The sequence below is a fragment of the Muntiacus reevesi genome, chromosome 20 (genome assembly GCF_963930625.1).
Source record: "Muntiacus reevesi chromosome 20, mMunRee1.1, whole genome shotgun sequence".
NCBI lineage: Eukaryota > Metazoa > Chordata > Mammalia > Artiodactyla > Cervidae > Muntiacus > Muntiacus reevesi.
This window is the reverse complement of record NC_089268.1, coordinates 48,952,484-48,968,137: the sequence shown is the minus strand read 5'-3', so window position 1 is coordinate 48,968,137 and position 15,654 is coordinate 48,952,484. Positions and strand designations below refer to the sequence as shown.

The 15,654-nt window shown below is 41.5% G+C and overlaps 1 protein-coding gene across 1 annotated transcript in view; it reads right to left on the bottom strand.

Annotated features, from left to right (window-relative positions):
* F13A1 (coagulation factor XIII A chain) overlaps positions 1–15,654 on the bottom strand; it is a 140,744-nt gene that overhangs the window by 93,313 nt on the left and 31,777 nt on the right. The window contains exon 4 of the mRNA XM_065912958.1: positions 1,706–1,957. Coding sequence (XP_065769030.1) covers positions 1,706–1,957 — 252 coding nt within the window. The remainder of the gene's footprint in view (positions 1–1,705; positions 1,958–15,654) is intronic.

Sequence of the window (15,654 nt, the reverse complement as noted above, 5' to 3'; positions counted from 1 at the left end):
TACAGACTCATTTTGGAAGATATTGGAGAGCAATGTATTTGGAATAGGATGATGAGGGAAATCTTTGGTCTTACGTCAGCTTTTATATGTTTCATTACCTTATTTCTTAAGATCTAAAAGTGGACTCTCTCTCCCAAGTGTCACTACAATGTTCGCATCTGCCTCTGAAACTTAAGATCAGCCTCACACCAAGTATGGAGGCAGAAATAAGGAAGGGCAGAGATGGGGACAGGGGAAAATACTGTGAGCAATGGAGTTCTTAAATTGGATTGGTAGAGAAATCCTTGGACTTGACTAAGTTTATTTGAATATAACTAGATTAAGCTTCTGCAGCAGCCGGAAGGAAAGACTCAAAATAGCAGTAGAGATTAAGCTGTATTATATTAAAGTTACATGTTTGCATATCCAGAGTTATGATTTATAAAGTTTGCACCCACTGTGCATTTAAACAAATTTTCAGAATTCATTAGACTTATGCTTTCTGTACTTGAATTAAGGAGATAAAAGTTAGTTTCACTATAGACAAGGTCAACTTTATTTTATTTTTTTGAAGCCAGATTATGAATCCTAATAGTTTTGGCTCAGATGGTAAAGTGTCTGCCTGCAACGTGGGAGACCCGGGTTAGATCCCTGAGTTGGGAAGATCCCCTGGAGAAGGAAATGGCAACCCACTCCAGTACTCTTGCCCAGAAAATTCCATGGATGGAGGAGCCTGGTGGGATATAGTCCATGGGGTCACAAAGAGTCGGACACGACTGAGCGACTTCACCTTCACCTTCACCTTCACAGTTGCTGTGCAATATTATACAAATTACAGGTGTGCATATATGATATACTGATTCACAATTCTTAAAGATTGCACTCCGTTTATAGTTATTATAAAACATTGGCTATGTTCCTTGTGCAATACAATATGTCCTTATGTAGCTTATTTTATGCCTAATTCTTTGCACCTCTTAATTCCCTACCTCTATATTGCCCCTCCCTATTCTGTTTCCCCACTGGTAATGCTTAGCTTGTTCTCTGAGAGTCTGCTTGTTTTTTGTATGTTCACTATTTTGTAATGTTTTTCAGATTCCACATATAAGTGATATCATACAGTATTTGCCTTTTTCTTTCTGACATTTCATTTAGTATAATGCCTTCCAAGTCTATCCATGTTGCTGTAAGTGGTAAAATTATGTTATTTTTTATGGCTGCATAGTATTCCATCATATCCCCCTAGAGAAGGGAACAGTGTTCTGGCCTGGAGAATTCCATGGACAGAGGAGTCTAGCGGGCTACAATCCACAGAGTCACAAAGAATCAGATACAATTGAGTGACTAACACCTAGCATATTTATATGTCTTATCTTCTGGATCCTAACAATTCTGAAAGTCAAGGCAAAGAAGCCCATTTTGTTAACAGAGCAATAACATACACAGAGGCAATACCATCAACATATTAACTTCACAATTAACTAATTGTGCAATTCTAGGCAATCTTCAATTATTTCTTGGAATAAATTTATAGCAGCATTAACTTTAAGTTATAGCCTCATAAACTGAAAGCAAATTTTGCATCATTTTCTGTCCTTAAAACATGGAAAGTGGATGTAGGAAAGGAACATGTCTTCTAGAATAATTTTGCTATTGACCCAAAAAGAGATGCATTAGAAGTATATGAACTATTTTTGTAGTGAGATAATAAATACCAGGCCCTTACCTTCACACCAAGGGTTGAAGAGAATGTATGTGTCCGTTTCTGGGTTTCGGCTGGTGCGGATGACCCCGTAGGGGGTCCAGACAGCCACGTACATTCGGAACTTCCCCACAATGCAGGCTGGAGAAGACTGGACAGACAGCCGGACAGACCTGTCCTCTCTCATGATCACTTTGGCGCCCCACTTGCCACTCTGCAGCTCAGAGACCACGGGGACTGGAATGTAGGTTCCCTTATTCTCCTGGGGGTAGCGACCTATGAGCAGGAAGAAGAAACACAGTGATGAGATTTCACAAGCTAGCTTTGTTCCCACTCTGTCCCCTTAATAGCCGAAGGTGGAAATCATTCATTAGACTTGAAATGATAAAACTTGGGTTTGAATTTCACTTTTGCTACCAACTTGCTGCCTGATGGCAGTCAGTTTTCATAACTTTTGAAGGTCGGATTAGTCTGGTTTATATTTTTAAAAAAAGAATGACAGTACTTACAAAGATTTTGTTTGTTGGTCAATGCACTCAAATAAGATGAAGAAATACTAATTTTGGATGCAAAGCCAAACAGAGCTTATAGGGTGATGTGAAGCCATCAGCACCAGAAATTCTGCTCTCTAAAGACATAGAATGGCTTTTTTAGGGGCATAAGGGCTCCCCAGGTGCCTCTAGTGGTGAAGAAGCTGCCTGCCAACGCAGGAGACATAAAAGAGCCAGGTTCCCGCCCAGGGTCGGGAAGGTCCTCCGGAGGAGGACATGGCAGTCCACTCCAGTAGTCTTGCCCGGAGAATCCCATGGACAGAGGAGCCTGGCAGGCTACAGTTCATGGGATTGGAAATAGTCGGACATGATTGAAGCGAATTAACACACATAAGGGGCATAAGGCAAGTGTTTTTGTGCATTCTGAATGCAATTTCACTATTTGTTATACTAGTTATAATAGAGTTCCATTTATAAGTTGTCCATATGTAATTCATTCTGTATTTAACTAAAACATGTTTACTGCCAGTGTTGTATTTAGTAAATTTAGGCTTATGTCTTGGGCAAGAATTCAGGCTCCAGAGGCAAATTGTTTAGGTTTGAATCTTGGCTATGCTACTTATTACCTTTGCAATCTCTGGCAAATTAAAAGAGGGTGTGATGGCATGGGTTGGGAGGGAGGCTTAAGAGGAAGGGGAGATATGTGTGTGTGTGTGTGTGTGTGTGTGTGTGTATACATATACATATATATAGTACTCCTAGGACAAACTTGCCTGTTACTCCAGGTATCTCTTGACTTCCTACTTTTGAATTCCAGTCTTGTCCGACTGTTTGCAATCCCATGAACTGTAGCCCGCCAGACTCCTCTGTCCATGGGAACTAACACCAAAAAAAAAAAAAGATGTCCTTTTCATCATAGGGGACTGAAATGCAAAAGCAGGAAGTCAAGAGATACCTGGAGTAACGGGCAAGTTTGGCCTTGGAGTACAAAATGAAGCAGGGCAAAGGCTAATAGAGTTTTGCATAGAGAACGCACTGGTCATAGCAAACACCCTCTTCTAACAACACAAGAGATGACTCTACACATGGACATCACCACATGGTCAATACTGAAATCAGATCGATTATGTTCTTGTCAACTGAAGACGGAGAAGCTCTGTACAGTCAGCAAAAACAAGACTGGGAGCTGACTGTGTCTCAGATTACGATCTCCTTATTGCAAAATACAGACTTAAATTGAAAAAAGTAGGGAACCACTAGACCATTCAGGTATGATCTAAATCAAATCTGTACGATTATACAGTGGAAGTGACAAGTAGATTCAAGGGATTAGATCTGATAGAGTGCCTGAAGAACTATGGCTGGATTCTTGTCATTGTACAGGAGGCAGTGATCAAAACTGTCCCCCAAAACAAAGAAATCCAAAAAGGCAAAATGGTTGTCTGAGGAGGCCTTATAAATAGCTGAGAAAAGAAGAGAAGTGAAAGGCAAAGGATAAAAGGAAAGATATACCCATTTGAATGCACAGTTCCAAAGAATAGCAAGGAGAGATAAGAAAGCCTTCCTTAGTAATCAATGCAGAGAAATAGAAGAAAACAATAGAATGGGAAAGACTAGAGATCTCTTCAAGAAAATTAGAGATACCAAGGGAATGTTTCATGCACAGATGGGTACAATAAAGGACAGAAATGGTATAGACATGACAGAAGCAGAAGATATTAAGAAGAGGTGGCAAGAATACACAGAAGAACTATACAAAAAAGATCTTCATGACCCAGATAACCACAATGGTGTGATCACTAACCTAGAGCCTGGAATGCGATGTCTACTGGGCCTTAGGAAGCATCACTATGAACAAAGCTAGTGGAGGTGATGGAATTCCAGTTGAGCTATTTGAAATCTTAAAAGATGATGCTCTGAAAGTGCTGCAGTCAATATGCTAGCAAATTTGGAAAACTCAGCAGTGGCCACAGGACTGGAAAAGGTCAGTTTTCATTCCAATCCCAAAGAAAGGCAATGCCAAAGAATGCTCAAACTGCCACACAATTGCACTCATCTCACGCTAGCAAAGTAATGCTCAAAATTCTCCAAGTGAGGCTTCAACAGTACGTGAACTGAGAGCCTCAGATGTTCAAGCAGGATTTAGAAAAGGCTGAGGAAGTAGAGATCGAATAGCCAACATCTGGTGGATCACAGAAAAAGCAAGAGAGTTCCAGAAAGACATCTACTTCTGCTTTATTGACTATGCCAAAGCCTTTGACTGTGTGGATCACAGCAAACTGTGGAAAATTCTTAAAGAGATGGGATAACCAGACCACCTTACCTGCCTGCTGAGAAATCTGTATGCAGGTCAAGAAGCAACATTAGAACCGGACATGGAACAACAGACTGGTTCCAAATTGGGAAAGGAGTATGACAAGGCTGTATATTGTCACCCTGCTCATTTAACTTATATGCAGAGCAGGTCATGTGCAATGCCAGGCTGGATGAAGCACAAGCTGGAATCAAGATTGCCAGGAGAAATATCAATAACCTCAGATATGCAGATCATACCACCCTTATGGCAGAAAGCAAAGAGGAACTAAAGAGCCTCTTGATGAAAGGGAAAGAGGAGAGTGAAAAAGCTGCCTTAAAATGAAAACTTCAGAAAACTAAGACCATGGCATCTGGTCCCATCACTTTATGGCAAATGGATGGGGAAACAATGGAAACAGTAACAGACTTTATTTTGGGGGCTCCAAAGTCACTGCAGATGGTGACTGCCACCATGAAATTAAAAGACGCTTGCTCCTTGGAAGAAAAGCTATGACCAAAAAGCAGAGACATTACTTTGCCGACCAAGGTCCATCTAGTCAAGGCTACGGTTTTTCCAGGAGTCATGTATGGATTGAGAGTTGGATTGTAAAGAAAACTGAGCGCCAAAGTATTGATGCTTTTGAGCTGTGATGTTGGAGAAAACTCTTGAGAGTCCCTTGGACTGCAAGGAGAACAAACCAGTCAATCCTAAAGGAAATTAGTCCTGAATATTCATTGGAAGGATTAACACTAAAGCTCCAATACTTTAGCCACCTGATGCAAAGAACTGACTCCGTAGAAAAGACCCTGATGCTGGGAAAGAGAGAAGGCAGGAAGAGAAGGGATTGACAGAGGATGAGATGGTTGGATGGCATCACTGACTCGATGGACATGAGTTTCAGCAATCTCTGGCAGTTGGTGATGGACAGGGAGGCCTGGTGTGCTGCAGTCCATGGAGTTGCAAAGAGTCAGACAGGACTGTACACTGAACTGAACTGATATATGTATATCTATGTCTAATTTGTGTTGTATGGCAGAAACTAACACAGCCCTGTGGAGCAATTATCCTCCAATTAAAAAATAAAATAATCACAATAAATTACATGACCTTTACAAATCTCTATTTTCCTCCTTTTCTCTGTCATTAAATGAGAATAATAATACTACTCAATGGTGAAATAAAATAATACATATAAGATGCTTTGCACATAATTTCTCATATATAACACATTTTTAGCTATTATTTCAATAGAAAATTAAACATCAGAGCATCATACCATATGTCCAGGCTCATCAAACTTTCCGTATAAGCTATCTCAGAGCAAATCTTTTTTCTCTTTATTGTTGCCATTTGGGGCCAAATTCCTACTTCATGATCAACATCAAAACTAAATTTTACCGATGGGTTCCTGGACAAACAGTCTTTGCAGTGTATTGAACCTCACAGCATTCTTTAACTCTTTAGTTTCGAGTTCATTGTATAGTCTGGTTTACTGAACAGTCAAATCCCTAGGTATTTTAAACCAGAGCAAATGTTTCATTTACAAACTTCACCAAAATGCATCAGACATTCAATTCTAGACATGGAGAAAATTACAAATCAGACTAATACTTCTGAAAATTACTTTGATGGTAAGCTGAAGAAACTTACTGAAAACGTACTTCAATTCTTTTACATAAACCATGTAGGGAATTCTACATGAAAACAAATAAAAACAATGCTTCTTTTTGGCTTCTCCAATTACTGGATATTTAAAGGATGCTTTGGTAGGTGTACTGTTGCAGACAGAGCTTTCTAAGGAGGTGGCTTCGTAAGTTGCCACCGTTTAATTCGGTGAGATGCTTAATCTTAATGTGAATAAAGGCATGCAGCACAAGCCGGGGGAAAGATTAGAACCTTGGTGCTTTGCTGTTGTAGGAGTATCCGTTTATCAACACCCTGAATAAATATTATCACAAATCCAATAAAGCTTTGGAAATGGTTTTCTGCCAAGGTATGACAGCTGTCTAGGTGGTATTCTTGGGAATACACGGGCTCAGCCTCTGGGAAGCCTGGACATGACCCATCTGTAAAAGCTGTTTGTCCCAAAGGTCCCCATCCTCCCTGCATATGCTCCTGTCTGACAAGCTCAGCCCCGGGGAATAGGTTGCCCTTTCTCTGTTGCTCGTAGAGAGCCCGCTGGTGCTGGAGTATGGACATCGAATGCAATCTTGCCAGCTAAACAGGAGCATATTTCATTTATTGCAGTGACTCCCGGCAGCTGTTGCCACTAAAGACTGACTTGGATTTAGAATACAAGCATTAAATATGACACAAGTTTGGTAAAAATAAACTTTCGGAGAGAAAATCTATGTCATGATGAGAGACTTAGATTAAAAAAAAAAGGATGAAAGGCATTTTCAAATGAATTATATAAGCAGCCTCCTTTAAGAACAGCAAAAAAAAAAAAAAACAAAAAAAAACTGCGAGAGTGTACGTAAAGCTGTGGGCTTCCCAGGGGGCCCAGCAGTAAAGACTCTGCCTGCCGATGCAGGAGAAGATCCCCTGGAGAAGGAAATGGCAACCCACTCCAGGATTGTTGCCTGGAAAACCCCATGAACAGAGGAGCCTGGTGGGCTACAGTCCATGGGGTCACAGAAGAGTCAGACATAACTTAGCAACTAAAGAACAGCAGCAATGTAAAGCCATGTGCTGTGAGCTCCAGCGGCATCTCTGTACTAACACCCGCTATGGTCAGGAGCATTGAAATACCAACGATCACTCATTTCCATTATTATGCTTCAAGTTATAATTGCAAAGACTCCTACTAACTCTTACCTAGCAAAGTCAGGTCATTAAAAAAATGTAAAGGAAATGGACAGCCATGTTTGTTCACGCTGGCTTTGAACCTAGTCATGATTTAATCTAAAGACTAGTTTGTTGGGAGCTCTTTTCTTCCTGCAACAGTCCTGCCCACTCTGTGCTAGGCATGAAGAGCATCATTAAGTGCTAGAGACACAAGAGTCAGCAAAGCAGACTCCTGTCCTCACTGAGCTTACAGGCAACAGACAAGCCATGAATGTGCCGCTTAGGATACTCCTCTTGCAGCTTTACTCCTCAGGACGACAGTGAGAGGAAAATCATTGTCATCATCCTAATGTGACAGATCAGGAAACGAACACACAAGAAGATGAAGCAACTTGACCAGGGTGATGCAGTGAGAACCGCGGTTGAGATTTGAACCCAGTCAGTTTGGCTTGAATCCTTGCAGTAGAAATTTGCCAACCTCTGCCTTAGAGAGTTTTGTGTTTTATTGTAACAAGGGGTTTCTGTGGTTGGTCAGTGGCAAAGTATGCCTGACGATACTGGAGACACAGCTCTGATCCCGGGTCTGGAAGAATCCCCTGGAGAAGGAAATGGCAACTCATTCCAGTATTCTTGCCTGGGAAATCCCATGGACAGAGGAACCTAGCAGGCTACAGTTCAGGAGGTCATAAGAGTCGGACACGACTTAGCAACTAAAGCGCCACCAGTGTCTAAGACTTGGGGCTGAGAGGAAAATACCATCACCTCGTTTTCCCTTCAAAGAGAAATATGTTACCAAACCAGGAACAAACATCTGCACTGTGATTGGGTCAACATTTCATTGCCTTAAAACCTCCTAGTTAAATTCCTCAGTCTCAGAGAGTGTTGAAGACATAGAAAGTTGGTTATAACTTTTTGTCGGTTTCACTGGACTCAGCTAAAATGTTCAATTTCATTTTTGTGAAAGGTGTTTAGTGTTGCCAAGGCACTTCACATAGAGATGGAAATAATGTGATAGGAATGAAACTTTATTTCCTGGGGTCCCTATGAGGAAGTTTTTACAGATGGGCAACTGAGGTTCCATGAGATTATCACGCACAAGACCTTTGTATCACCAGGCAGAGATGGACACAGGGCATGGACTGAGATCTTTGGGCTGGGAGGTCCATTCTCTTCTCTCTGCAGGTCGCTGCTTCTGTGGAGGTGGTGGGGAGGGTGCTGGAGGGATTACAAAGATGAAGGAAGCCAGGAAAAGAGTAGAACAGGAAGGTTTGAAGGGTCTGGAGGAGGAAGGACAGCTGGGGATGTGCAGTGGTGGACTGCAGGGATGTGAGGCGGAAGTGTGAATCCAAGGGCTTAGTAATTGGTGGTGAGAAAGAAGCCCTGGTAGATGGGGGCTTCCAGAAAGGGTCTCTGGGCTGCAGCAGACGTGGATTTACAAGATTTCTAAGGGGACGTCAGTGGCAAAAGGGAGAAAGGAGACGTGTGAGGAGCTCTGTTCTTTGGGTCGAGCCAGGTGGCACCAGACCAGCATTTGGAGACAAATGGGAACAGGGAGCAATTCCATTCATTCCAAAGGGAGAAGAAAGAACCCTGATTTGCAGGCCTTTTCGCATGCACTGCATGCAAAAGCTGATTATTCATGTAAGACCTGGCTTGTCCATAGTACCGCAGGGCCTTGTCGGCTGCTCCCTTATACCATGTTTAATTCTGAGTGTAATGATTCCAATGACAGCGCTGGGGAAGAATTTTCCATGATTGAACCTCGAGCGAGGAAGTTGTGACAGAGTAGTATTTCATTTCGCTAAATAGCCCTCTCACCTCCAGGAGGTAGCACGTTTAAGAGACCACAATCAGCCTACGCTCCTGAACGGCCATCCGTCAACATCTGACTGCCCACCAGCCACCCTTGGCCAAATCTGGATGCGAAATTCGGCCCTCCAAAGGTGACCACCATGCACACATTTGCTCAAAGTGAACAATGCCTGGATAAATGTTTTGTTTTTACAAATTCGTGTAACTTTTGTGTTAAAAAAGAATCTAAGCAAGAAAAATTGAAGCAGGAAATATTCCAGAAAGGATTTTCATTTTGTTTTTAATAACATAGTCGTTAAAATTTAATCACTTACTAACCATGAAAAAATATAATTACCAATTGCATTCTTTCACACTTAACTAAAATTGGTGTCAAATTCTCAAGTGGTCTAGAAATTAACATATGGTCTTAGTTTAAACGTTTGTTTTCATCTGTAAATCATTTTTGAGGCCACACAAATACTACTTGTAAGGCAAAATTAGCCAGAACTGTATGCCTGTATTCACATGTCCCCATGCTTTCTTTACATATAACCTGACTCTCTCTTTACGTGTAGCATATACGTGTGAGTACAGAGACACACACCTGCCTTAACACCTCACTGCTTGGAACCAGGAGGAAGAGGATGAGAATATTTTATTCCTTTATGATTTTGTTCTTTACCAACTTTGGCTCAAAGGGCCTAAGCTTGTTGCATGGCCTCTTCATTTTCGTGTCATCCACATGGTGGGCAAGAGAAATCCACCCCCAGCTCAAACTCAGCCCTCTTTGACTTTGGGGGAGAATTTGTCTCAATCATTCATTTTATAGATCTGGGAACACCCTGCATGCAAAGCCCTGCATAGGTAATGCTCCACAGAGGAATGTGCTGCATTAAAAAAATTAATGTTTTAGAAAGTGGATGACTTGGAATATATTTACATTTAAATACAACATCCCAAGTGGTGATGAGTCCCAGGTAGTTGAGGAAGCCCACTAATTCACCTACAGCATGGTTGGTGTAGTTGAATGAGGTTGCTAATATAATTATTCTGACTTCGCCTCACTCTGACCTAGAGCCTGGGAGGAACAGCAGGGAGGAGGAGGCTGTGCCTGTAATTGAAGTAGGCACGCGTCAGTCACTCCCCCTGGTGCTCTGAAATGAAGGATCATGAGCCTCAGGGCACACCTGTTCTCATCTCTTGGGCACATCATCTGTAAGTCAAGTGGCCGCAGCTGACGGTTCTTCCTGAGCTGTACTTAATAATACATCTGATTATGAGAGTTTTAATTAATCACCAGGAAACCCCAAATAAAACCTTTCCTCCTATGAACTTAAATGCCTATTTTTCTTATTAGACTGAGCTGAAAATGTTATTTTATTGTCTTTATAACTCCATAGAATATCCCAGTGCCTTGGACTGAGTAAGTGTCCAGTAAATGTCACTGGACAGAACTGAGTATTTTGCAGATACCAAGTCCCATTAAGGACATCACACAGGCTTTAGAAGCCCTGAAACGAGATGCCTGTGGCAACCAGTTGTCAATTCCATGCGTCCCTCACAAGAAACGAACATTCATAGTTCTAAACTTTGTCCTTCAAGGGGTGTTTTCCATTCATGTATAAATACATTTCAGGCTGAGCTCTGACTCCACATCACTGCAGACTATTTTTAATAGTGAATTCTTATAAGAGGATTGTCTCTAAGGAACTCATGCATATATCATATCTCCAGCTGGGAAGGTAAATTTCATGATGTTAATTCATTTTTCCATTTGATTCATTTGTTTTTTCCCAAGAAACACCTTTCATGTTCAAAATAATCCATCTCTTTCTAAACGTGCCCTGGAAGTATTACCATGACAGCATGATGCATGTGGCAAGGCTGGAGGCGTGAACACAGCAGCCTGGGAAAGGGAAGCAAGCCTGTGTCAACAGCCTTAGAGTGGAATGAGAATGCACGGGGACAAGGCTGAATAAGTCCCTGAATAACTTTTAGAAACACCAGGTTACTAACTACAAAAACAAAGCAACAGCACCAGAAAAGAAACAATCAAAAATGGCAAAAAAAATAATCTTGGATGATGACACTTAACACGAGAGAAACACAAATGTTCAACAGAGAATCATTCATTAAGGACCTTGGAACCTACGCTTCCTATTTAATACCTTGCCAGTGGGATGTGTGTGTGTGTATATACACACATATATGTTGTTATTTAGTTGTTTAGTCGTGTCTGGCTCTTGGCAACCCCATGGACTGCAGCACACCAGGCTTCCCTGTCTTTCACCAGCTCCCAGAGTGTACTCAAACTCATGTCCATTGTCAGTGATGCCATCCAACCATCTCTGTCGCCCCTTTCTGCTCCCATCCTCAATCTTTCCCAGCATCAGGGTCTTTTCCAATGAGTCAGATCTTCGCATCAGGTGACCAAAGTATTGGAGTTTCAGCTTCAGCATCAGTCCTTCCAATGAATATTCAGGAGTGATTTCCTTAGGATTGACTGATTTGATTTCCTTGCTGTTCAAGGGACTCTCCACAGTTAGAAAGCATCAATTCTTCAGTGCTCAGCCTTCTTTATGGTCCAACTCTCATATATATATATATAAATTTACCTATCTGTATTTACCTATCTGTATTTATTTATTTGGATGTTTCCTAAAGGAAGAAAGCTTCCTGGCAGTGCTAACTCTGTGGTTGTCAGTTCAGTTCAGTTCAGTCGCTCAGTCATGTCTGACTCTTTGTGACCCCATGGGCTGCAGCATGCCAAGCTTACCTGTCCAGCAAACCAGAGAAGCAAGGGGAAGATTCTTGAGGACAGGAACTGACTTTTGTTCTAACTTTGTACATCTGGTGACTTGTATCATCTTGGAACATAGCAAGCTTAATAAATCTTTGGTAATTTCTTGATAGTTATATTCTTTAAGGTGTCTTATCTACCTCATTCCACTTTCAATCCTTACTAAGATTCTTAAAACTATTTTTGGAGTAGGGTGTAATTCTGTGAAATATACATGAAACCAGCACTGGGCAAGGCTCTTTGAGTGATCCAGAAAAGTAACAAGGCCACGCCCAGTGAGGACCAGCATTACGAAGTGCACACCACAGATGACCCACCAAGGTAATGCTCCGGACATAAGAAGGCAGGTGCTGGCCTAGGGTGTTGCCAACAGCACAGAGAGGAAGAAAGGATGTGGGGCAAAATTCAGAGGAAGCATCAACAACATGGAGATAGGATCATCTCTTTGTTGGTGAAATAAGACTGATTCCTTCAACAAAACTGCTTACATTTTAAATGCGCCCCCAGCATGCTAAGCTGTAGTTGGGATCACCCGCCACAAGGAACCAGGTGTGGCGAGGACTTCTATAACACAGATTTTTACAGCCGTTGGCTGTGATAGAAACCCAAAGGCGGCAGTGGTGGTTTAGTCCTTAAGTCGCATCTGACGTTTGCGACCTCATGGACTGTAGCCCACCAGGCTCCTCTGTTCATGGGATTTCCCAGGCAAGAAAACTAGAGTTGGTTGGCATTTCCTTCTCCAGGGGATCTTCCCAACCCAGGGATTGAACCTGGGTCACCTGTATTGCAGGCAAGTTCTTTACCTACTGAGCCACCAGGGAAGCCGTGAACTCAGAGAAGGAAGCAGCTAAAGATGCTACAGAGTCACCCCTCACTCCAACTGTTATGGAACAATATCAGCTCATCTCTCTGGTTCTGCCATCCTCAAGCTGGGCTCTGGAAGCCCAAGGAAGGTTTGGAGGTGGGTTGTGGTGGGAAACACACTTTGGAGTGAAAGTAAGAATCACTGACCAGATTCATGGCCAGGCACAAGCTCAGGTGCTTATCTGTTTCTCAGTCAGCTTCAGGAAGCAAGCCATAAGGAAGCCTCTCTGATAGGAACCGAAATCTTCTTGGCAAATCCCAGTTCTGTGAAGCTAAAGATCTGTTTGTTTGCACTATATCCATCACGGAGGCAGCCTGAGGCTTATGGGTCTTAGCAGATTTAAGAAGCAATGTCATTAGCCAACAAAGACAAGATCAAAAGTTTAGCTGAAAAGCCAAACAGAACTCTGATAAAATTTTCACTAAAACAGTCGGTTCTTGTTAATAATTTAATGGCAACAATAACAGGAATAAGAATAAATCATTGGTAATTCTAAAAAAAAAATGTGCCTGTCTTTGGAATGCAAATATGAATGTGATACATAGCAAGAAGTGTTAAATGATGTCACATCTCCAATTGTTGGTAGAGCAAAAATCACCATGGAAAGCTTCTAAGAAATAAGAGGCAGGGGACTTCCCTGGTGGTCCAGTGGCTAAGACTCTGTGCTCCCCATACAGGTAGCCCAGGTTCAATCCCTGGTCAGGGAAGTAGATCCCACATGCTGTAACTAAGACCTGGCACAGCCAAACAAATAAATAAGATAAATATATATTAAAAAAAAAGAAATGAGGCAGTCTTATTGGTATTAGTCTGCAGGAGGATATCGACAATACATGCTCAACGAACACTTATTTAAACAGATACTTACTAATTCTTAGTATAAGCAAAGTCATGTCACTTAACTTGATGGTGACGAGGGTGAGTATATAAGATGCATATGATATACTTTCTGTCCTCAGTGAGTTCATAACCAAATATCCAAGTTGAGACTGTAATTCAAGTCAGAAGACTAATGTGAGATTAATAAACCAAGAGCAGTGGATTGCTAGTGGAGCCAAGGATGATTTTATTAAAGACATAACAACAAAGAAAGAACTTAAAGGATGGAAGAGTGCCATGCATGTTGTACTTTATTAGTTCATGCGTGTATTTATGTGTAGATGCCCACTTGCTTACAATAGATGTTTGTAGCTGCTTTATGAACTGATCGTTGATTACACAGAAAAGCATCATAAAATGCAGTGTTCGCAAGCGAAGTTCCCACAGTGCTTGCTTGTGTGTGTACACGCTCAGTCACTCAGGCGTGTCTGACTCTTGTGACCACACAGACGGCAGTCCACCAGGCACCTCTGTCCCTGGGACAGTAAGGGGATCTATAAAATATCACGTGCAACTGGGTAGGATTCACCAGGAAGAACATAGCACCACTTCTGTGACATTACTGCCCAAGACAGATAACCTGACTGCAATCACAGGAAACATCAGGCAAACAGACCCAAACTGGGAGTAGCTGAACAAAATTAATGCATTACAATCTTCAAAGGTGTCAAGGAACTGAAGTCAGGAAAGACTATAGAAGTGTTCCAAATTGAAGAAAACTAGAGACAAGACATGATAACAAAATGCAACATGCGGTTTTGGACTGGATCCTCTCGCTATAAAGGATGCTACTGGGACAACTGGTGACACCCAAATGGGGTCTGAAGATTAGATGATCACAACGCATCAATGATAATGTCTTGATTGTGGTGGTTATACAGGAGAATGTCTTTGCCCATAAGAAACACACATTGAAGTATTCAAAGAATTCAGTGATGAGGGAACACTGGGTTGAAAACTCTTAAGTGGTTCTGGAAGAAAAACAGAAATTCACTGTATCACTTTTGTAAATTTTCTGTAAAACAGAGTTTCTTTCAAAATAATAATAATAAAAAAATTAAATAGCAAACAACAGGACAACATGGGTGGCCGTCATTTGTACAATTATCTTGTATATATCCATTCTCCTATTTAAAATTTTTTATTTTTGGCTTTTAAAAAATTTTTATTTTATATTACAGCTTAGTTTCCCCTTAAAAAAAAAAAAAAGAAAACGTCACTGATGTAGGTCTTTAAGTTTCTTAAGATGAGCAGTGCTTTTTGAGCTTCTGTCTTTGGAAGACCGGTATCAACTCTTCAAAAGTGTGTGCTCAAGGGAGGCCTCCTCGGTGAGGCAACCTCCTGTCTCTACAAGGGGTAGGACATGACTCAACCTTTCAAGAAGCAACAGGTGCAAAAGAATATAGGACCGATACGGAGCAAAATGTCGAGGAACTCAACGCCTTGCACAGTAACGCAAACGGAGTCCAAGTTGGAAGAAATCAATATGGCGGTGACTACTTAGTGAATCCTTGAAGCAGGGGCACCTGGGCTCCCCCAAGGCCAGGTTCCCTGTGCCATAAAAATCTAGGAAAATAAGGCAGAGCAGAAAGAGACTTCCTTCTAACCTCCGAAGATGACTACCTTATGTTGTGCCCTAAATGATCAGGACTGTGATTTCTTTCTTGAAATTTTACCATGATGGTTATAAACACAAATGCTGTCTTTGTGAATCATCTTTATTTTTAAAATTTGGCTAACACTCCACTCAAGTGTCTTTGACATGTTTAAAGCAATTTGTTTCACAAATATGAGAGTTAGAAAAGATTGCGATGATGGAAAGGAAGTGAGGGAGACAGTATGTCACTTTCTATCACTTGGAAATATGCTGCACAAATAAAAAAAAAAGTTGCTTGATGGAAAATGCCACCCTAGCTGTCTCTCCACTGCTTCCCTGCCATCATTTTAGTCAGAGAAGGGATGTTTTTGTCTTGTTAATTGCTTCAGAATATCAGGGGCACTTGTCTACTCTACACTAATTTTTCCAGTGAACTTACAGCATAAACTAACTTTGAGATGTTG